Raw genomic sequence first — 24,921 nt, 5'->3', positions numbered from 1 at the left:
TGCAAATGCAATTTTTAATCTTTTAATTTAGAAAAAATAAAAAGACAAAAATTAAAACTACCTATTTTTCGTTTTTTTATTTAACTTTTCTTTTAGTATTTTGTAAAACCAACATTCAAAGTTTTTTAAACTTTAAATGAAATGTTTCTAACAAATTTTACGTCGCGCTAGCTTTAAAGATTAACAAAAAGAAAATATATTTTACCGAAATTTTAGGTTTTCGAGAAAATTGATCCTGTAAAATTTGCTGTCTATATGTTTGTATTGGAAATTAATTACATAAACGTCTATATCTCAAACACTAAACACATAATTAATATTTTACAAAAACTGACAGGTAGTTTATACTTTAGGTTTCATATAATTTCCAAATTTTCTAAATGTCGGACCCCATTATGCCCTTAACTCTAGCTTGTCTCACGGCGTACGAAAGTCCGGGTTAGGCTCTGTAGACTTCCGCTTATGTTTTTTTGGCATATTTTAAATCAAAGCAGTATTTTATTAAAATTAAAAAGAGTTATTATTTTGTTTCCATTTATTAAAAAATCAAGTTACAAAGTCTGTGTTATAATATAAAATTACCTGTTTATTTCGTAGATTGACTATTTAATCCTTTTGCTGACGAAAGAAACGAATTACAGTAAATTTTTATTAAATGAAACTTTTTACATTACGAAGTTTTTCTAAAACTAAACTAATATTTTTCATTTAAGATTACAATATATGAAAATATTTTATAGCTAACTTGGGTTATTGCATCAATATGGGTAAAAGAAAATTTAAAAGTAATGAATCTTTAATTTTTTCTGGTATTAAAAAGATGAAAACTAGAAGTTTAACAATAAACGAAAGAACTAACTTAAAAGTATCAAATATAAAAACTGAAAACGTTTATGAAAATTGCTGCAAGAAACTTTTGAACCGACTTAATTCGTGTAAGATATGTAGAAGTAACGTAAGAAATGAAAAAGTTAGAGCTTTCAAATATCATGCAATCGATAAAATTAATAAGAATGTTGTAGAAAATTTATTAAAGTATAATAATAAAGGCTAGTTTTAAAACATAACTTATTTTATAGTTGATCGTATAAAAATCTAAATAGTGTTTTTGTTTATTAAAAACTTCACACTTAAATTTATTTTTTTGTTTTTTAAACAGAAAAGAAGAAATTGACTTTGTCAGAAACTCTTCAGTTTGCAAGACTTGGTAAGATGTTTGACTGCTATCTATTAAAAAAAGATTTTAATAGCTTACTATCAAAGTCAATTACCCACGAAAATGCTATCTGTTATTTTGAACTGTCCAGGCTTTTGCATCTGCCACGTCTTCAAAATCAGGTATTTGAATTTATCCAAAGATGGTTTTGTCTTTTAGCGGCGAATAAGAAGCACCTTGATTTGAGTTTTGACTCTTTAAGAAAAGTTTTGTCCAGTTCAGAACTAGATATAACATCGGAAACTGAAGTTGTGCTCGCCGCCGACGGATGGATAAAATACGATGATATGCAAAGAGGTAAGCTTGCCAAGGAGCTTGTAAAAACCATTCGGTTGCCTTTGCTGTCACAAGCCTCCTTAGAAACGTTATTAGCAGATTGTAACTCATTTTCAAAGAACGAGGACAGTAAAAAGCGTATCGAAAAAGCAATAAGTGAAAAATCAAAGATTAAGCCGAGCTCTGTCTGTAACCAATTCCGGTACTGTAGCCAGAAAAAATTTGAGATAATGCTATGCGGAATGTCTAGAACATATAAAAATTGCTTGTACAAAGCAAAAAACAGAAGACTTTTCAAAGAAAGTGAAATTGTGGATAATGTTTTAAAAAATAATACTAGAATCTCTCAAAGTATTCTTATAAATGGAGTCATTTACTTATTTGGTTCTCACTACATCTACTTGTACTCAACATTGACGAAAAAATTATTAAAAAAAAAACATTTACCAAGACAAACAGTTGGCGATTGTTCCAGTTTGTGCAACTTTATGGGGAATATTCACATCACAGGTTGGTACGAGCAAGCTTTAACAGTCTATTACCCCGACGGTGACGCCTGGGAAAAAAGAGCAGAAATGGCAGTAAATAGAATGCACGCTGCGTGCTCAGTATTTCGCGGAAGAGTGGTGGTTTCGGGAGGTGCGGTTAGCGATGAAGAAGGGAGTATTGTTCCAACCAGCACGGTTGAGGCTTACGACCACGCTTCTAACTCGTGGTCACCGATGCCGCGCATGATTGAACGCAGAAACCATCATGCCTCATCGAGCATCGGCAACAAGCTTTATGTGATCGGTGGGCTTTACAGTGAAGGCAGCAGTTGCGAAATGTTCGATTTTTTCAGCAACGCATTTGTTAGAATACAAAATGCAATGCCTTATTTCGGCGGTGTGCATCCTGTGAGTGTGAGATGTCTGTCAATAGGGAGTGCGATTACAGTTTTCAACGAGAGCAGTTCGAAGGAGCATGTTGTCTTCGACGCAGAAAAGCGAGAATGGTCAGGAGTGTACAAAAATGTGTCGAGGAGGAAATATATTTATTGCACATCTTGTATTAAATTACCTATGTTTTAAGGTTGTATATGTGAATTTATATGTGTGCATGATTTTTTTTAAATAAAATGCTACTTTTTATTTTTCTAACGGCCTGTTTTTTTTTATTTGCCCTTCAAATCAATTTCTTAAAAGCTTAACTACGATCAAAGCTCAGGTAGTTAGATTAATTGTCAAGAACCAGGTCAAATATGCGCGAAGATTTTTGCAAAAAGGGTCAAATATGCACAAAGGGACACTTTTGCACAATGGGACATTTTTGCACAAAGAAACTTTTGCACGAAGTATCACTTTTGTATGTAGGGACACTTTTGCACGAAGAATACCTTTTGCACGTGAGTAAAAAGACAGAAAAAACTGTATAACTTAAAAAAAAACACAGAAAAAAAAATTATAACTTAAAAAATAAATACATAATAAAATAAACAACTTATAAAAACTAAAATATTAAAAAAATACCGAGGGTAACGATTACGTGGTAGAAATAAAGTAAGATTGAAAATCAAATTGATAATAAAAAACTAAAAGCTTGCAACCCGTGCAAAAGTGACACTTTTGTAAAAGTTTCTCCGTACAAAAAAGTCCCTTCGTGCATGTTTGACTCTTACCCGTAAAACCATACTTTTATACGATATTCGTTAAAAAAGTTCATTTTCAATAATCGATTCCGAAAAAAACTACTTAAGTTTTCTTAAAACAAGGAAGTCCCGAATACTGAACAAAAATTAGCGTATTGGTTTATTATAAACTTTAAATAGTTATTTAGCTGAAATTGAATTAGTATACAACCCTGAAAAACTATGCGATAAGGTCTAAAATTTACTAAACAAGTAAGAAACTATATGGCAGGTTTGATATTTTATGTTGCGATAAGTTGCTATAATACTTAAATCATATACACTCCTGCTACTTTTACCATACTTTTTTTCATAAAATACTTTAAATTAAATAAAGTTCTTGTTTGCTAGAGATATACAATACGTTTACTTTTAACTTTGTAAAGTTAAAACAGCATAATATTGTCAGATTTTGTTTGGCAGCATTTTGACATGTACTGTACAAACCCAGATATGAAATGAAGCATCCTTTAACACGCCAACAACAACATGAGTAGCTCGAATAAGATCTGCTGTATATGTAATCTTGAACGAGTTAGAGTTGTAGCTGAAATGTTTAGTAGTAAAACATTACTGAACAAAAGACGTGATATTTCAAACAACTATGTACACAACTAACTGTTCTTCAAATAACATCTTAGCGCTTTCTTACATTTCGTTTCTCTTTTATATGAACACACACACTTTTTCACTACGTATAAGTTAATATTATTGTATATTATAAATAAACACATAATTTGATTTATTTGTTTGTATACATATCACTTTTTAATTTCCAACATTGTTATGTCTCTTACTGGACTATATACTTTGTGTGTTAAGTTCCAATAATTATAAATCTGCATCAAAATCACAGATAACCAGTACATTTTTACCTACTACGCCCAATAAATCGGCTAGAGGATTTTTTATTAAAGGTTTAAACTTAGCACACAACCATCTTGTTGTTTTATGTTTTACATTATAAGTTTCATATCAAACGCAAATAAGAAATTTGTCAGAAAATTTAAAAAATTAAATATTCAAAACATCTGTATAAGATCGTTTGAATTTAATACCCTACTGCTCTTTTCCAAAGTAATATTTAATCATATTAATTAATATGTAGTATACATGTATTTAATTTATAGTATTTTTATATATGGTGCTGTAATTCAACTATTGGTCAGGGATTAATAGCATTTTTAGTTTTTTTGTTTTTTAAAGGTTATATTCAATTTGTTATATCAAACTGTATCTTATTAAACTTTTGTTATAATTCATATTTAACCATAGTAAAAATTTTAAAAGTTTATGATGTCCCAAGTTTCTACAGCTTTAATTATCTTTTTAAATTCAGTAATTAAGGTGTGTTTCCTACTACTATTCTTTTAAAATAGATCACTATTATTTCAAAATGATTGCGAAAATCTTTTTAAATTATAGTGCTTTACTAAATTTTACAAACGTAAAGAATAAGTTATCTAATTTGTAGTGTGAGCTAATTTACTAGTTTTAATAATTATACATAAAAGCGTAATATTGTTATGTAATTACTAGATGTTTTTTGAACAAAAAGTACAACTAAATATCCTGATCAGTATTTCTTGACTTTCAAGAAGTTGCATCATATTATAAATTGTTATTTTATTTAGTATTTTTACTTTATTTTATCTAATTTATAATTGTTAATATAAATATTTTAAAGTTTTATAACAGTCGGTTTGTCGTAAAATATTAAGTAGTATATCTATTACTAACTATCAATCTACAATAACTCATAATATTTATTTATATTTTTAATAAACACATATGCAGATACTTACTTAAGCTATTCTATTTTTACAGTAATTATTTTTACAGAGCTACGTTGAAGTATGTTAACCTCGTTAACACACAGAAGTACGTGTTAAAGTAATAAAGGTAGAATACTTTTCAGTATGTTTTTATCATTAAAACATTATACATAAATATTGAGATAAAAGCTTTCAATTAGGCTCGTTTTTAATAACTAATACTATCAGTGCTCTACTATTGATTATTGTATAACATTTGAGGTTTAAAATTTTATTTTTGTATTACTACAGAAAATTTGAAACAACTGCGGCTCCCGGAAAACTATTTTAATACAGTGCCTCCCGCGAGCAAGTTTCTCTTGTAAAATTAGCCCATGACCTAGAAACTACTGCCTTGGGGTGTGGCGAGCCTAAAAACTTAATCTAATCCTTTTTTTACCGTTATTTCAACCAATATTAATCCATGTTGAAATTTTATTATTTTAACAAATAGTTATTAATTAATCTCAAAAACAAATTGAAAAATTTTTTCAAACATATTAAGTTTTTAAAATATTCAATTTATGAAAGTAATTGAAGATTCTTATAAAAATTTGACATAGCAGATTTTGAAACTAATTATACATATTTAAAAAGTAAAAACATTATTCAAAACCTCTGTTCATATTCTAATACATAAATATAGATCACTGCATTACAACCACTTTCTCGTAGCTTTATTTAACAATAGTAAAGTAAGAATTTTTTGATACAAATTAAAAGACAATAATACAAATACAACAGTAAAAGAGCTTTTACAAGTGTTAAAGAACACGCTTGGCCCAATTAAATTCCACCCAAACAACTATCAACGTCGCAGCATTACTTTTGCGCAGAGAGTGACTTTTCTATGGCGTCACTTTTGCAAGAATTCACTTATCAAATGATTAACCTACTTTGAGTGGTTGCACTTTTGTACGAAGCGTTGCGTCAATTTTTCACCGGTGCCAGCAAGTCATTTTGAATGAATGTAGAAAATTGTACGGCGTCATTTTGCGTGGTTGACATTTTCGAAGTTAAGATAAAACTAAGTTGACAAAATTTATTTGAATAAACTAATAAACTATAGTTAAAACAAAATTCCGTTAAAATCAAGACTAGTAAATCTAAAAATTTATCATTTCTTAATGTAGAATTATTTTTAAAAAAAACAATGAAAAAAAAAACGGTTTTATAAAGTAGAAATATAAGCTTAGTTATGTATATTAATATATAGCAAACACTACTTTTTTTTATATCAAAATATATTATATAATATGATAAACTAAACACATGGTTCAAAGAACTTACAAAGAAAACTTATTCTACATTTGTACCAAAACAACCTTGTCAGACAGAGTTGCCTTGTCAAACGAAATATTAATTCGTTTTAACGTAAGTTGTTTTGTTCCAGTGTGGCGACTGTAACTTTTTTAATTTGGCGAATACCTAGGTTGTTTAAACGCAAATAATATTGACGAAATTTGCTCAGCTAAATGCCACACGTAATCAATTCATTCTGTTGCCGACTGTGGGAAGTAAAACCTTATAAACTTGAAATATAGGATTTTAACCAAACATAAGCGTACTTAGCAGTTGCGGCATCTTAGTTGTAACGTAAACATAGTAAAAAAATTAAGGTCTCAGCCAAACTTTGAGGCGTTTAATATACAGTCCTAATTACTTGTTTCCCGAAATCATGTTATTGTTACAAAGCTAATAGATAAAGAGTAGAGAGTAGAGACTGATATACTTTTGAGCAGTAGTATACGTTTTGGTACAGGATCAGCAAATTGCAGCCCCTGGACTGAAGCAAGGCTCATGACCCCTTTTTTTTACTAAAATATATATTATAAAATACCGACTTTAAGCTTTTTCTTTAATAAATTGTAAATAAATGTTCTTTTTTTGTTTGCTAGTAATCGGTGTAGCGCATTTTAGGTTCGTTTTATGACAAGATATGTTACAGATAGTCCTTTTTTTTTAATATTGTTGTTTAAGTTAATATAGTTTGCAGGGAAGTTTATTCTAGTAAATATTAACTTCCGTTTCTTATTTAGCCGAAGCCTCTTCTTGGTCTAGGTAGTACCCTATTTCAAATTAATTGCGTTTAGAAAGACACTTGAAAGTTATTTATTGAATAGTTTTAATTTCAGACTGATTGAAAACGTTTTAAAATTTGTTTCTCCAAGCAAAAGATTTTTGTTGTTTAATAATATTTAGAATAACTTTGTACGTTAGTTATTATTTTTTCAATTAGCACTAATTTTATTTTTGTTTTTAATCTTTTACTAATAAAACAGACGAAAAATAGTAAAATTTAACACTTTCAACAAAAAGCTAGAATAATATACCTAAATTAATGAAATAAAGCTTTTGAGTATTAATTTACGCTCCAAACATCTTCTATGAATTTAAATGTAAAATATATATGAGTGTTTATTATATAAGAGTATTTAAAAAACTATAATAACATCATGCAATTTTTTTTTTGTTTAAACAAAACAAAAATGGTCAGTTCTTAAATAAGTAGTAGTTATTGAATAAAATAAATTAACACTGGATATGTTTAAAAGAGTTTTTTTAATACCGACTATTGATTTAATAACTTATCTAAATTAAAGATTAGTACTATTTATACTACCATTTTTTAAAATGATATAATTGAAAAACTAAACAATTTAAAAAATTAATCTTTGCATTTCGTTTATACAAATAAAAAATTCATTAAACTATAATCTGAAATTGAATTGATCGTTTCCATATTTCGAGTAAAGAGTAAACCTAGCTACTTCTACAACTTTTTAAACATTGATCGCCAAGCGTCAGGATTCAACTTCGATAAAAAAAGTAGAAGTTTAAAGCAGCTGAATTGAAATACTTTTAATTATTACGGCTCTGTTTAATAAAATAGACAAGTTTCTGAATGAACTGAAAATGTTTTGCTTATGCAAAAATGGTCGATATTTTTTAAACTCTGATGATTTTATCAAAAACTTTAAAAATCAATATCTAATTCAGACTTCTGCTTCGAGTTGTTTTGATTTTCAATGAATTTGGCTGTTTGAAATTTTTAATAAGCTATGTTTAAAGATTAACTCTTAAATAGATCATAACTATATAAAATTCTTTAAAAAGATTACTTTAGTTATTATCAAGACTAAAGTAGTAATAGGATAAAATTTAAAGCTGATTTATTTTTTTACTAAAAACTTAAAAATAGCAGTAAACTTATTTTGATAAGATAAAGACTGAATAAAATCATTAGATTAAAATTGTTTATTTTCAGTTTATAGCTTTTGTATAACTTTAGCTAAGCGTAACCTGCTGACAGAATGTTCTCCAAAGAAAATAACATTGCATGTTCTCCTAGTAAAGCAGTTATCGACGAGTTATTTACACACAGGGAGCTCTCAGTTGTTTTCGTTTGCGAAGAAAATTGTGAAGAAGAGTTAAATAAGTTTGTAAAGAAGATTGAAGCTTTTGCTAAATGTCACTCAAATATTACTTTTTTCATACTTGAATCAGGTTCTGATGTTTGTAACAACCTACAACTTGTTCAACCTAAGTCCATGCTACCCAGATCAATTTTTTTTAATCGTTTCAAAGATTTTTATTCGATCAGTTTCAATATAGATAATCTTAAAAAAGTACATACTGAGCTTGAGACAGCTAAAAAGCTCTTCTCCTTAAAAAACAACCAACTGGTATTTTCATCAGATTACCCTAAGATGTATCATATTTCTGATGAAACTATAAAAAAAGTTAAAACTGCTAAAGAAGCCAATTGGTTAATTAAATGTAGAGTGACACCTGTTATTTATCTTAGAAATTGTAAAACTGAATCGTACGACTTTTTTCAACGTCTTTCCAAAGAGTATTTTGAATTTCAGTTTATAGAGCTTGACTGTGCAAAAATCAAAAGCATTAATCAGACCACAATCATTATATACTACTTTGACCAGAGTGTCGCAACAAAACAGTTCAAACTTGATGATCAGAAAGATCGCAAGGAAGCTGCGCTTTTTGTCAGACATCTGAAAAAATTGATGCTGAAAAATTCTAAATCAGTTGAGAACAATCTTGAGAGTATAGGAACAATTAGTAGCTTATTAGAAATCGAAGAACTGTTGCAAAATTTTGAAGTTGTTGTAGCTTTAGTTTATTCTTCTGAGAAAGACGGTGTTTTGTACAACTGTTTTACTCAAATCAAAAGTTCGTTCGATAACGCATTGTTTGTTGCGTTGGATGTTGATAGTGCGTCCGCAGACAAAAAAAACCTTTACGCGAAGAAGCACTACGTGAAAGTGTTCACCTTAAACGTCAAATCCATGTTTTGCTTAGAAACAGAAAAACATGAGTTGGTTGAATATCTAGAACTAATGATGAATGATGAATGATTTGTGTGGAACAATAATTATGTTATGAAACTATTAATTAATTTGTATATGTTGTAGTGATTTTAGTTTGTATTTTTACATGACTTTGTTTAGTATCCTCTTTGTTCTTTTTTACTCGTTATATAGTAATAAATGTCAAATCTTAATCAATAAGTCCTTCATTATAGTTTAAAGATTTAACATAAACGTAGAATTTGTGTTCAATTCATGAAATGTTTTAAGACTAATATACTACATAAAATGTTTAACACAATAAAACTTACTGACCAGTTTTTAAAACTGAGAAGTAGTTGAGAGTTTAAGTAAGTTTATGAATTTAAATCATCAATTTAATGCAGGACTTTATATACAATTGAAGTAAATTGACCAGCAGTATTTAGAGTGAATGTAACTAAATTGCCAGCTTTGTTATAGTTATCAGCCTTAAAAAAATAAGTATACATGTTCATTCATAAATAACATATATTCTGAAACGTTTAACATAAAGTCCTATAAACATATCAATTTCTAATTACTTAAAGCTTAAAGTGTTAAAACAATTAAAGTTTTCATAAAACTCTTAGTATTGTCTTCCGTAAATATGAGATACTTTTCAATAAATTGTTCGTTCTCCCACAGATAGCAAATGTCGCAACCATGAGGACGCCACCTTTTGGCAGCTGTGATATAAAATGGCAAGATTCTATTTGTTGTTACTCGTTATTTTTTGTCGGTTTTGAATATATAAGAAGTTGCGAAAGAACCCAAGTTTTTATTAATTATCTTAGAAAAAAGTTTTTGCAGCTTAAATATTATTCAAAATAAAAAAGTTTAAACTATTTAACAAAGCTTAATAAAACCTTTGATTTGATTTTAATAGTTTGTTTAAAACAAGGAAATATTTGCTAAACAACAAAATTAATTTATTCTTGACGTTGAAGTTGCTAATATGTTTTTTAAAATTAAGTAATATTTAAAGCTATATATTTTATAATTTATTAACTTTTTCTTGATAATATCTACAACTTAAAGTCTTATTTTACGGAAACTGCAAAGGACAAAGCAGATTTATACTTTTTTAAACTTAAAAGTACCTCTTGTAGCAGTCTAACAGATCTGTTCTGCTATAAATTGAGATAGTTAGTGAAAAAAGGGGTTGTTAAAACACTATATATACTACGCATGAGCGATTACGTCACTTTATTGCCTTGTTGCATACATTAAGTCAGTTTTTACGTTTTTCTTAAGTTTTAGTCTTTCCTATTATACTTTTTTTTTATTTACGTATTACTTAAGTTTTAATTGTTGTTTTTATGTTTCATATTTTTCAGTTCAATTAATAAATAATTTGTTGTTTTGTTTTATTTTCATACTTTTTTAGTACTTAGTTGACCAGTCATTCGCTATATTATTTTAGGTCTGAAAAGGATGGTCAACAAAACAACCACCCGATCTGGTTCAGGCGCGTTGCCTGACCCCGTAGTAGATTTAGATTATAATTTGCGACCGCCAGCTCCACCTAAGAGTAGTGTAGTCGCGCTAGGCGACCGTGACACTTTTATTCTAAATTTGTTTACCTAAGTTAGGCTTTATGTTTACTTTAAATTTTGCAGTTTTACGAAAATGACTCGAGATTAAAGAAAGTTTTAAGTAAATATTTAATTTATAATTCTTTCAAAATCTAATAAAATCAAAAATAAACTCTATATTAGTTTAATCTGTTTTACTATTATTTTTATACTACAATCGGATAGATATGATAAAATATTTAGCAACAATATCAACAGTTAATTTTTCTTTTTTTTTAATTTTTTGAAAACAGTTAATTTAAACCTATTAATTACACATAGCTTTTAAAAAACTAAACAACACAAATTATTTTTTATCTAAATAATTCAAAAGAAGTTACTTAAAATTTTCAAACTTTTTTTTTGTAGTTATTTTTTGTTTGTTGGTTTTTTTTTTCAAAATAATCTACATATACCCACATGAAGCTTTATTTCAATTAAATTAGAAATTTATACAAGTAGAAAAGTTTTCAGCCTAAGACCTGAAGTTTAACTAATTAGGATCGCTTAAGTTTACGTTGGGGTTAGTTACAGAAAAAAAATGATTTCGCCGCAATCTACGATTCTAATTTATATCATTTAACTATTTTTACGGATTTTTTTGAATAAATGTTCTAAATGCAAGTTATTTTTACAAGTACTCTAAAATAAATACAATATAAAATGATATATTAAAAAATTTACAAGTTTTAACTTGTATACATAATTCAACTAATATACTATACAATACCACAGAATAGTGCTTAAGATTAATAACAGGAACAAAAAACTTAGATAAGATATAAATAATCAAAACTCAGACAAGTTGTCAATTGACTCAGTAAAACAAAATTTTTTAATAACTAAGCTACAATTAACTCAATTCCTAGTCAAATCTAATCACACGAGACTATTTTTGTCAGCAAAAAGATAAAAGAAAAGAAGCACGTAGCTTGAAAAAAAAAAAGATACCTATTTAAATAATGATTTTTGATTATAAATAAAAGAATATCAAATATTAACATCACTATATTGACACTTAGCGTTTTCAAATACTTTTCTGCATACGGGGCATGTGTTGTGGTCAGCGAGCCAACCTTTCACGCATTGCTGGCAAAACTCGTGTTTGCAGTCGAGCTGCAACAATTTCCTCCCAGCTTCAAATACTTCCATGCACACTACACACTGTTCATCAGCCATTGACTTGTCTGCTTCGAATTTTCGAAATTTCAGAATTCTCTCGTCGGTAAGACCCTTGTGAAGTTTTTTTCTTGCAACTAATACCTGCTGTTGCAACAACTATTGTTGCTGTTAAATGTACCTTTCTATTTTTTGAAATTCTTTTTCCTCTCGAACAGTCATTCAAACGTAACGAAGTTATTACAAGTTCTTTATGATGTTCTGTAGCTCCTGCTAAATATGTATATATTGCTGCATTTCTCGGGCTTGTTGCATCCATCTCAACCCAAAATTGCACACGTTCTTCACATTCGTCCAGTTTTACATCAACCATTTCCAAGGTATCATCAAGCGTTTTTAAATTATTTCTGATATGCTACGCCTATCTTCGATCTGCTTCAATAAACGTTCCTTCACATTATTTATCAGTTCTTCAAAATCATCTAAATTATGAATTTCAGTTAGTGCTTGCAGGAGTTGATTCTACTCCTGGTAAAGGTTTTGTAAAAACAGCATCTTATCCGCAAAAGAAATCTGATATGATTATATATTTTATTAAAACTAATAGCTACAATTTTAAAAATGTTTTGAATATTTTAAATATTTTACAAAAGAGAGTATTAAAGATTAATGAAACTTAACATATTTATTTTAAATCTATTACAGGTTAGAGCATATAGCTTAACAAACCGTTTGTAAAACAACAGATTCTTCTTCACCATTGCCAGTATTGTCCATGCTTTCTTAAGTAACTAAGACTGAGTTTAATAAGCTGAAAAAAATGTATTTGTCAAAAACTTAACAAGTCAAATAAGATATGATAAATGTTTTGCTAAGAATACTGTCAAAAAAAGCTTTGAAATACTTTAATTCCATTGACTTTCTTAACAATTAGAAATACAAAAAAGACCCATACATTGAACAACAAATAAAATAGTAAATTAGTTTTATATAAGCCTTATAAACACTCTATTTTTTAAGTAAACTTGATATAACAACTATTTAAAAGTATACAAACTTAAAGTATGAAAAATTATTCAGATTGAGTAATAAGGTTTTACATTAGATACACTTCAATAACATAATTATGAACTGAGACGATTATAGTGGTTTTATTTTCTTTCCAAACTTAAATGCAGCTGTAATTAAATTTTCTTCAACTAATTAATATTCAAATAACAGATTAAGAGCTTATGAATAAAAATGTTGTTAGTTTTTACAAGGTTTGAATGAGAAGTATTATGGTATTATTTAAAAAAATAACTTTTTATAAATGACTGAATGATTTATATTCTTAATTTTTTTTTGACTGGTTTATTTGTAAATAAGATCTTAATGAGAGATTTTTTTGCAGTGTTATATTTTAACTAAGTTTCTCAAGGTTTATATTTAGATAAATTAGTTTATTTATTACTACTAACATAATTAAGTTCCACTATTTATTTTTTCATTAATACTTTTTCTCTATAGAATGATAAAACGAGTTTTACTATACTATTCAAGGTAATGTAAGACTTGCATGTAGGATAGAACTTACTTATAACGACTTAAAGTAATTTTAGCTTAGAATAATTTTCAATCAACTAATCCTGTTATCGTTGAATGTAATGAATCGTATTTTATACCAAAAACACTTTAAAACTACTCTGGTAATAAAATTAAAACTATTTTTGTTACTTGACTTGTCACATATATTTTATAAACTTAAAAAGTAGAACTTAAATGTAGTTAGTCTTTAATACTTTCTTCATTTAAAGTAAAACTTTAAAAATAGTAACAAAAAATAAAAAATACTACAACGTATCTGGGAAAAACTTATTTGAAAGACAAAGAAATAGTAGCCGGACGGCCAGCCAATTCGGTTTTGGCTGTCGGTCATGCGTACTAACTTCACGTCCAATGTAATTAACATCTCAGTCTGAAAATAAAAATAACTAGAAATATGTAAAAAACCTCAGTATTAAAAGTATAACAAACGAAAAAGTGTCGTTGCACTTATATAATTAATTTTTCTTAAAACTCTATTATTCTTCTAATCAAAAAACAATTTTTGCTAAGGCAACAACTAGCAGATGTTTAGTAAGCTCAAATAAAAATTTATGAAACCTTTAAATGCTATTCAATGCTATTTATTTCAATATTCATATATTCAGCTAATGCGCAAAATTTTTTCGTAAGGCCCTCTCTAAAGAAGTGAAAACAATTATGACGCTATCAACAAGATTTCGGGTGCTCGATTATTTAAATCATAATAATTTAAATTTTTAAAAAAATACTTAAAACGAGACAAATAAAAAATTAATGTATTCCTGGGCTGACCAAAGTGCGCAACCTTTGACCAGGACTCTGAACCCACTCCCTAAAAACTTTTAGTAGCGACGGGTATTTTTTGCTGAGCTCGTGAATTTTCTTTTTTCCTCAGCTGTCCTGCATTGAAAATAAGTCGTGACTTGAACTTTATTAACAAAATTAAATTGTTTGTATTTATATGTTACAACTACTTAATAAATTTTATTTTATAATCACTATTAAAACAACAATTTTTTTTTAAATTGAAAACAATTTTTGCATCAAGTTTATAAGCAGCATTTACTTAAGTAGTCGTTTATAAATGATATTCATTTGTGTTTGAAAATGAACTATTGCTATCTAGAATGTTTTGAATGGCTTAGCTTTTACAACTGTATTCTTTTTAAGGATTTAAAAATATTTACGATTTACAAATAATTTAATTAGAATAAACTTGATATAAATTGAAGTAGGGTACAATGTTATTTATCAACTTCTTAAACACATTAATTTGTAAAAAATTTAAAATATTATTTTTGTTATTTACTATGTTGACTGTTTATTTAAAAAGATTTTTAGAAAAATAAGCAATATATAAATTGAAAAAGTCACCGCAATTAGATTCCCAAAAGACGAGTGGCAAGTACTTGAAATGGTAAGCGAACGACCCGGGTTCAAATCCTGTCAATAACAATTAATTTTTGACTTTACAGTTTATATTATCCTTAATGTTATTTTTAAATTTTTTTTACAGTTTTAGTACTGGTTTGAAAAAAATGGCTCTTGACCAAAAGTTCTATTTACTGATACAGGAGTAAGTCATGAAATTCGAGTAGTATTTATTAACTATAAATTATTCCATTCTAACAATACAGACATCAACACAGTTACTTAAAATGTATATTAATAAATACTTTATAGTTATTACTATTCTAATTTATAAACAGTTTTTCAAATTAACAATAAAGGCTTTGTCGGACTTTAAGCGTAATAAATAACGTATTAAACATTTAATTATTAACTTTTTATTTACAAAAGGTATGTAAATTTACTTAGCTTATAAAATCTTATAAATTTTAACAAATGGTTTAAACTCAGTAAAAAAATTTTATCTAATAACAGATTAAATATCCATAACAAACTAAATTTTATGATTTTACAATTTTATTTAATTTAAAAAAAGAATTATTTTAAGATATAGACTCTCTTAATAAAGTTTTAATGTTTGCTTATATACAAAGTATTAAAAAAAGAGATGGTCAACAGTCTGGCTTCCTTGTAGAAATAAACATTTAAACTTCGTATTTTTCTTCTCAGTAGTTCTTTATTTTAAGGAAATGAAACAAAAAATATTCGGTATTTTAAGCTAACTTTTTATTGATTCTGATTGAAATCAAATAATTCATTTTTTTAAGTATTTAAGTATGTAAATACTTTTTAAGAGTTTTTTTTATCGTTCAATAAACAATAATATAAAGTAACGTTTGTTTGCCTCACCGTATACTTCAAGTTTCTTTAATAATTAAGTAGATTAAAATTAAAAAAGGACATGTCTGATTAAATTTTACAATTTTTTTTTACTTTTCAATAAACCAAATAGAGATCCTAACATCTGTAAAGTTTACGCTGTGATAGGAAGAGAGGTTGAAATCTGTTAATTTATTTATTTTATTATTTAAATAAGTTTAATCTTCAAATAAAGTTTAGTTATAAACTATGTATCTAAAATTTTTATAGGAAACATTAAACTCTTTTGATATCTGTTTAGTCAATATTTGTGCAAACATGTCGTTCAAAAATTATTTTTGAGCAAATAAGTAAGTTTATATCATTACGACTTATCTTTAACTAAATTAAGTACATTAGTTAAGATCAGACAACTTTTTTCTTAAAATAATTTGAATTTTTTTTTGCTAAACTTTATGGATTGTTTAAAAGAATTAACAACACCTTTATACATTACAAACAGCAAAACTTATTGCACAAAAATTTAAAAGGTCTTTAATTGAGACTTTCTACAGCTTAAGTGGATAATATAAATTTTCAAATGTCAAATTTATTTTCCAACTAAGGTAATTATAAAACAAACTTACTTTCAATTTATAAACAGCTTAACATTTATTTACATTGAGCAATTATAGCAATAAATTCTGAGTAACTCAAGACAATGTGATAAAAGTTTCACTGATAAGTTTTAATTGAAATATTTCACAAAGCGATAGTTTTTTTTGGGTAATTTTTCAAATAAAAGATTTAAGTACCTACATGAAACTTTCTTTGTATTAAAATACAAATTAATACTTGTAAAAAAGTTTTCAGCCTAAAATCTGGAGGTAGAATTTTTAAGGTCGCAAGAGTTTCCATTGGGATTAGTTACAGAAAAACTATTTTGCAGCTGTCTACGATTCTAATCTATATCATCAAACTATTTTCACGGGTTGATTATAAGATATCTTCTAAATGCAAGTTAGTTTTGAGCTTTTTTCATAAGTACCGTGAAGTACATACATAATAGAAAGATATGACATAAAATATACAAATTTAAACTTGAACACATAATCAAACTTATAAATTAAATAATACCACAGAATAGTGTATAAGTTTATTAACAGGATTAAAACAACATATACTATTAAAAACAAAAAATCAAAACTCAGGAAAGTTGTCAACTAATATAGTATAACAAAAATTTAAATAAATTGCATGTCAAATCTAAACACACGAGAATATTTTTGACAGTATAAGCATAAAGGGAAAAAAGCACTTAGCTTGAAACAAAATATGATACCTATATAAAAATTGATATTTGAGCATAAATAAAAGAACTTTAGATTTCTGCGTTTCCATATTAACAGTCAAGCGTTTTCAAATACTTTTCTGCATACGGGGCATGTGTTGTGATCAACGAGCCAACCTTCTACGCATTCCTGGCAAAATTCGTGTTTGCAATCGAGTTGCATCAACTTCCTCCCAGCTTCGAATTCTTCCATGCAGACTGCACACTGATCATCAGCCATTGACTCGTCTGCTTCGAATTGGCGAAATCTCTGGATTCTTTCGTCGGTAAGACCCCTGTGAAGTTTGATCCTTACAACTGATACCTCCTGTTGCAATAAATCATGTTGCTCCTGAATGTACTTTTCTATTTGTTGGAGGTCTTTTTCTTTTTAAATCCAAGTAGCCTCCTTATCCTTAACACTTTGTGTAGCATTTTCAAGTTCTTTCAGATAACCTGCAGCTTCATCTAAAGGTGTATTTGTTTCTTCATTTTCCAGCGTCCTTGAACTCGTCTCAATCCAAAGTTGCACTTCTTCTAGTTCACCTTGTTTTTCATCAGCTATTTGCGAGGTAGTATTAAGCCTTTGTAAATTATTTCCGATTTTTTCACGGTCTTTTAGAATGTTGCTTAAGAAAATTTCCTTCGTATTGTTTAAACATTCTTCAAACTCATCCAATTCAATCATTTCAGTGAAAACATCCAGCATTTTTCGGCTTGAACAGTAAAATTCTTGAAAAAGCCGCATCTTGTCCGCAAAATGAATCTGCAATGGTTATAGAGTGTATTAAAATTCATTAGCCTAACTTTTGAACTTGTTTTTAATATTTTAGATATTTTACACTAGAGAGTATCATAAGCTTTATAAACTCTATAAAACAAGTTTAGTTTCAATTTATTACAGGTAATAAAGCTTAGAACATTTTTAAATTATTTCGAGTACTCCACAAAAGCACTTGTTTTTAAGTAGTGATGTACCGGACCCGGATCCGGACTTTTTTTCAAATCAGAATCCGGCCGGAACCGGATCCGGACTTTTTTTTCAAATTAGAATCCGGCCGGAACCGGATCCGGACTTTTTTTTTATTTAAAATCCGGCCGGACCCGGATCCGGACTTTTTTTTCAAATTAGAACCCGGCCGGATCCGGATATCAGACAAAAATGGCAATATCCGGCCGGACCCGGATAGTGAATCCGGTACATCATTAGTCGAGATACAGATCCGGTCGGATTCTAATGTAAATAAAAGTTTCGGATCCGACCGGAATATAAAATTATGGATACAGATGATCACTTTTTTAAATCCTTCAAATTAAAAACTTTCTCAAGTCCGACAAATTAAGATGGAGATTGAGACATGTCAGATGTTTAAATAATGTCTATAAATAGAATTGACATTATAATTGACAAAGGTACGTTTGTAAAATATCGTACTTAAAAAAATTATTATTAAAATTTTCTTGGGGTAATTTTACAAAAAAAATATTCCTACTAAGTTAGAACAACATAAAATATTAGGACAAAATGGTGTATTTATTAGTACACAACTTATAAAGTAATTTTTTAGCATATATTCGAAGTCAAACTCTTACAGTTTTGTTTTGTAAAAGTATGATACAAAGTTTTGTAAAAATTTTGTAATATTGACCCCTTGCGGCATATAAGTTTGCTCGCGGGCCAGTCATTTTCATTTGCGGGCCGGATCCCATTTAAGTTTAAAAAACGGTCATTATAACTCTGCGACGTTGCCCACCCCTAATCTAAATAATAACTTAATTAAAAAGATGATACACCAAGATAAGTTAAACCGTATTAGCCGATAATTACTAATTACTGAAGAAACCGATTAAATTAGCCGATAATTACTAAAGAAACTAAATAATATGTTTTAATATTCAAAATTTAAGTATTAAATAATAATAAAATGTATATCATGTTTGCCCCATATTCGCCAATTAGTAAAAATTAAGTAAATAGGAACTGTTTGATAACATTTTTAAGAAAAAATTATAAGCATTAATATCCCTGAGAATACTTTAAACAATTTATACAGGTAAAGTAATGAAGTTTCAATTTGACACAAAAAATCTATCAAATAGATAAATTTTTTTGTCATAATTCAAAAAATTTTTATGGGAAATATATTTAGCTTTGTTAGTTTGTGTGTCTTGTGTATATTATTGCATAAATAGTATATAGTTTTTTTAATAAGAAATTATTTAATGATGACAAAAAATTTTTCCTATATGATAATTTTTTGTGTCAAATCGAAGTTTCATTACTTTACATGTATAAATTGTTAAAAGTTCCAGGTTTTCCAGTATTTTTTCAAATTTTCTCAAATTCAAGGTTTTTCTAGGTTACTTTAGCCTAAATTGTCAAATTCTAGGTTTTCTAGGATTCCAGGTTTTGTGGCAGCCCTGTGTATGCTCAGGGGTATTAATGTTTCTCATTTTTTTCTTAAAAATTTTATCAATCAGTTCTTATTTACAGTAACCTCTCGCTTATTTACGCACATTTTGTCCACAGAAAAAATTCGCAAAGATACGAGAGGTACAAAATACACTTACTATAATGGCTGTTTTTTGATATTGCTTCTAGTTAAAAGCAGACTGGGGACTTTCTTACTTTTAACAATTTATTTACATCATTTATAAATATGACAAAACAAAAGATAAAACTATACATTTATTAAAAAAATATTTAAATTTATATAAAATAGTAAAGCTTGTAAAAAGTTTTTACTAATTTTAATTATTGTAGCTTTTATTTTCAAATTTATTTATATGTAACTTATTTGATACTTAACATTTATATTCTATTCTACTTAAAAATTCAACTTATAAAAAAGCATTTGTTTACAATTAAGAAATGGTGTGGTGTCTATATTAAAATTTGTTTCTATGGCCTTTTGCAAAAATATGCATTTGGTGCTGTTATGGATTTCTTCTTTTGAACAAAAATATATAAAATATAAGAAAATGTTTAATAAAAGATAAAAAGTGGTTATATTACTATAACTTTTTTTAATTTGACCTTTGCCCACATAACGATAAACTTGTCTTGCATTGTATTAAAGATATATTAATGGATTTTTTGAGTAGGAATGACATTTCATGCCATAAGAATTTGAGGATTTGAAAACTCTTAATTGTTAAAATGTATAAAAGGAGGGTTGTTAAGACAACAAGTAATAAAGGTTAAAGCCATAGAGTACAACAGGCTCCTGATGGAAGGCACAGACTAAACATGCAAAAATATTAATTTCATTTAAAATTATCCCTTGTGTTTTTCAAGCTATTAAATTATTGATTTGTGCAATGTTAAAATTTTTAGTTTTTTTTTTTTAGAATTCTAAAATGCTTAAAAAAACGAGACTGCGTTAACTTGCGAGAGGTTACTGTAATTAATTTTTACTGATTGGCGAATATGGGGTAAACATGATATACATTTTATTAATTATTTAATACTTAAGTTTTGATGATTAAAACTTATTAATATTTAAGGTCCAGGGCTAATACGGTTTAGTTATCTTGGTGTATCATCTTTTTAATCAAGTTATTATTTAGATAAAACTGAAGGTAAAAAGTTATTAAAACAAACTATTTGAATATTAAAAAAATAAGAATGTTTCTTTATCAGTGACAAACAAAATTTCAATGTAAAGATGTAGATATTTGAACTATATAACTAACTACATAGTATTGTAAAAATGACGCAGTTCTTACACTGAGTGTAAGAACTTTAATTATGCTTCAAAACTAAATAAAAAAGAAACGTCCTCGGGTGGGCTCGAACCACCAACCTTTCGATTAACAGTCGAACGCGCTAACCGATTGCGCCACGAAGACTTGTTTCTAGGTCTCATTATTTTATTTATAAACCAAAAAATTTCAATACCAATTTAATACCTTAAAAATAGTTTGATAAATAAAAAATAATTATATAAGTTTTGTACTTATTATTATTGTTCTGGGACTAATAAATGAATAAAAAACCAACTTTATTATATAAGTGGGCAAAAATCTCCCCGTCGGGGAATCGAACCCCGGTCGCCCGCGTGACAGGCGGGAATACTCACCACTATACTATTGAGCAAAATAAGTGGCCAGTACGGGGATCGAACCCGCGACATTCGCGTTATTAGCACGACGCTCTAACCAACTGAGCTAACCGGCCACACGTGCAGTAGACATTTCTTCGGTTTATATATCTGACTAGCGCATTATGACGTAATAATACCATCAACAATTATTTTGATAAAAATACTGTTCATGATAAGTACCATACATATAACTGTCAAGTCTTAAAATAACTTAATTTTATTAAACTTATGTTATGGTTCAAAGTTAATGATGTTTCACAACCTGTTTTCTTGTAAAATTACATAATTTAAATTCAAGTTCCAATAATACTTTTGGGTAACTACGTACACATATATCTAAACCTTGTTAGCTATTTATTTTAATTAACTTACATATTAAAAATTTACTATGTGTGTTTACATTTAATTACGCTTATTTTTAATTGAATAAAACTGGTAGAATGTTAGTACACTTTCATTTTTAAAACAATTCATTCGAAATTTTTGGTGCTTTTTTTGAAAAAAACTGTAATATCACTTTAAAAATTAAAAGATACTTCTTTTTGTTACTTACTTTAATAAGTACTTATAAGTATTTATACACTGTTACTATGAGTGTACAACTTTCTACCAATAAAAGGTAAACTTTTGATTAAAAACAAGTAAACGAATTTAATCGGTATTGAAATTTATTTACCAGTTATTATTGCAACTTTTTTAATTTGACTTGTAGCTTCAGCTAATAGATTTAATTTGTACTCGTTACATTTTTTTTTAAGAAACTGTTTCCAATATAGAATGTATTCGAATAAAATTGAGACTTATTTTACAAATGTAGTATGTTTTAAAACAATAAAATTACTTTTTATAAATTATCAACTAAATAGAATCCATTAAACTTTACATTTAAATACAAACAAGTTCTTCTATTTCTTTAATTTTTTAATTTCAACCAAACGATAATTTTACTGATTATCATGAGTTAAAGTATGAGTATAGTTTATTAAATTTTTTTTTAATATTAAAGTTAATCAACATTAAAAAAAATGGAAGCCTGACCGGAGACTTGAACCCCTGACCGTTGGATTAAATGTCCAACGCTCTACCGACTGAGCTAGCCAGGCTCATGATGTAGACTTGAATGATGTAAATATATAACTGACTATTATATATACTATTATATAACGGTTATTTAGAATTTTTTTAGCCTTGCGGCTAGTTCTTCAATATTCTTAGTATTAACATTGTAGTTTTTTTAAGTTTTAAATTTATATTTACTTAAGTAAAATCAAACAGTTTAGAGAAATGAAAGTTGTTGTTAACTATTCATTGAAAAGTTCTAATAAACTTTTTAATTTAGTTACTTATGTAGTTTAAAAAACACTATGTTGTACTATTAGTTTTTATTTTCTAAATAATAAAGTTATTTGTTATTTGTTTACAACTACTTGTTTTCAGTAAAAAAAATTAAAATGAATACAGATTAGTGTTGTATTACTTTTGTTAAAAAAAAAAGGTTCAACTTTTGTTTATAAATAATAATTTCAAAAGTAGTAGCAGTAATGGTAATTAATTTTTTAGTGTGAATGTTTTAATATACTTTACAACTTTTTTGCAGATTTAATTTAAAAGCTTTTTTAAGTATTATGAGTAAAGTACAGTTTAAAACCTTCAGAACAGTTGCTAGGAAAGATATACAAGTCATAATGAAGTTATTATGTATGCATTTAAGTGAGTTCTTCATGTGAAATTATTATTATAGTATAATTAAATTTTGTCAATTAAAATGTCAAACAAGTTAAACTTTATTCTTTTATGTAGAAAGTTAACTAACAAGTTTACACAAAGTTGTGCAAAAATTTAGTTTTTAATTTTCAATTGTTTTAAACCTTTTAAGATTGAGTTTTTGAAAACAGTTTTTTTCATAAATTTGATGCAGAAGCATACACATACAACCTTCTTTTTATTATTAAAGAAGAAAAATGAGAATGAGGTATAAATAATAGGAAGTTTCATAAGATTTCTTTTTTAGATGTTTGTTCATATATAGGGCAAGAGTGCTGTATTATTGGTTTGTTTTTTAAACTTTTATTATTTCATTATTTAACACAGTCATATTTCTTTCAGAATTTATTTTAAACTCTTATTGTTAACAAAGTTTCTGATATACTAAGTATAACTAAATGTTTATCAGTTAGTCAAGTAACATAAGTCTACAAAGTCTAAAGATATAGTGAAGTGAGTTAGTATTGAAAAACATATATTACATAAAAAATGTAAAATAAACCAAATTTGTGCAATATTAAAAAAGATTAAATTTTTTTTTGAATTTTTTAGAATTCTAAAATGCGTAACTAAACGAGAGTGCGTAACGTCACGAGTGCATAAAGATGCGAGAGGTTACTGTACTTAATTTTTACTGATTGGCGAATATGGGGTAAACATGATATACATTTTATCATTATCTAATACTTAAGTTTTAAATATGAAAACTAATTAATATTTATGGTCCAGGGCTAATACGGTTTAACTTATCTTGGTGTATCATCTTTTTATTCAAGTTATTATTAAGATGAAACTGAAGATAAAAAGTTATTTAAAACAAACTTTATGAAGATTAGAAAAATAAGAATGTTTCTTTATCATAAAAAAACAAAATTTCAATGTAAAGATGTAGATATTTGAACTATCTAACTAACTACATAGTATTGTAAAAATGACGCAGTACAAAAAGACACTCAGTGTAAAAACTTTACTTATGCTTCAAAACTAAATAAAAAAAACGTCCTCGGGTGGGCTCTAACCACCAACTTTTCGATTAACAGTCGAACGCGCTAACCGATTGCGCCACGAAGACCTGTGGGAACAACTCATTATTTTGTTTATAAACCAAAAAAATATTATATACCAAAAAGGTGTTCAAGTAATACCTTAAAAGTCATTTGATAAATATAAAAATACTTATATAAGTTTTGTTACTTATTATTATTGGACTATTATATGGATAAAAAACCAACTTTATTAAAACAAGTAGGCAAAAATCTCCCCGTCGGGGAATCGAACCCCGGTCGCCCGCGTGACAGGCGGGAATACTCACCACTATACTAACGAGCAAAATAAGTGGCCAGTACGGGGATCGAACCCGCGACATCCACGTTATTAGCACGACGCTCTAACCAACTGAGCTAACCGGCCACACGTGAAAGCAGCATTTCTTCGGTTTATATATCTGACTAGCGCTTTATGACGTAATAACACCATCAACAATTATTTTGATAAAATTACTGTTTATGATAAGTACCATATAAATAATTGTGAAGTCTTAAAGTTAAGTTAATTTTACTAAACTTATGTTGTGGTTCTAAATTAATGATGTTTCACAACCCGTTTTCTTGTAAAATTACATAATTTAAGTTCAAGTTATAACAATACTTTTGGGTAACTACATATACATATATCTAAACCTTGTTAGCTATCATCTATTGTAATTAACTTACATATTAAAAATTTGCTATGTGTGTTTACATTTAATTACGCATATATTTAATTAAATAAAACTACTTAAATGTTAGTAGACTTTCATTTTAAAAACAATTCATTCGAAATTTTTGGTGCTTTGTTTGAAAAAAGTTGTAATATCACTTTAAAAATTAAAAGATACTTCTTTTTGTTACTTACTTTAATTAGTACGTATAAGTGTTTATACACTGTTACT

The 24,921-nt window shown here is 27.5% G+C and overlaps 1 protein-coding gene and 2 non-coding genes across 3 annotated transcripts; 1 reads left to right on the top strand and 2 right to left on the bottom strand.

The window, feature by feature from the left end:
- The first annotated feature begins 763 nt into the window (after nt 1–763).
- LOC145838190 (kelch-like ECH-associated protein 1) lies at nt 764–2,562 on the top strand. Its single transcript, XM_082945750.1, has 3 exons — nt 764–767; nt 1,160–1,694; nt 1,944–2,562. Exons 1-3 carry the CDS (start codon nt 764–766, stop codon nt 2,560–2,562), a joined length of 1,158 nt encoding a protein of 385 aa, XP_082801876.1.
- An 18,337-nt stretch (nt 2,563–20,899) lies between these two features.
- Trnan-guu (transfer RNA asparagine (anticodon GUU)) lies at nt 20,900–20,973 on the bottom strand. Its single transcript has one exon. It is a non-coding gene; the product is annotated as a tRNA-Asn (tRNA).
- A 254-nt stretch (nt 20,974–21,227) lies between these two features.
- On the bottom strand, nt 21,228–21,301 carry Trnai-aau (transfer RNA isoleucine (anticodon AAU)). The gene has a single exon. It is a non-coding gene; the product is annotated as a tRNA-Ile (tRNA).
- Between the last annotated feature and the right edge of the window lie 3,620 nt (nt 21,302–24,921).

Source organism: Thalia democratica, chromosome 6 (genome assembly GCF_965202585.1).
Source record: "Thalia democratica chromosome 6, ktThaDemo2.hap1.1, whole genome shotgun sequence".
NCBI classification, from domain to species: domain Eukaryota; kingdom Metazoa; phylum Chordata; class Thaliacea; order Salpida; family Salpidae; genus Thalia; species Thalia democratica.
This window is presented reverse-complemented; position numbering and strand designations above follow the sequence as displayed.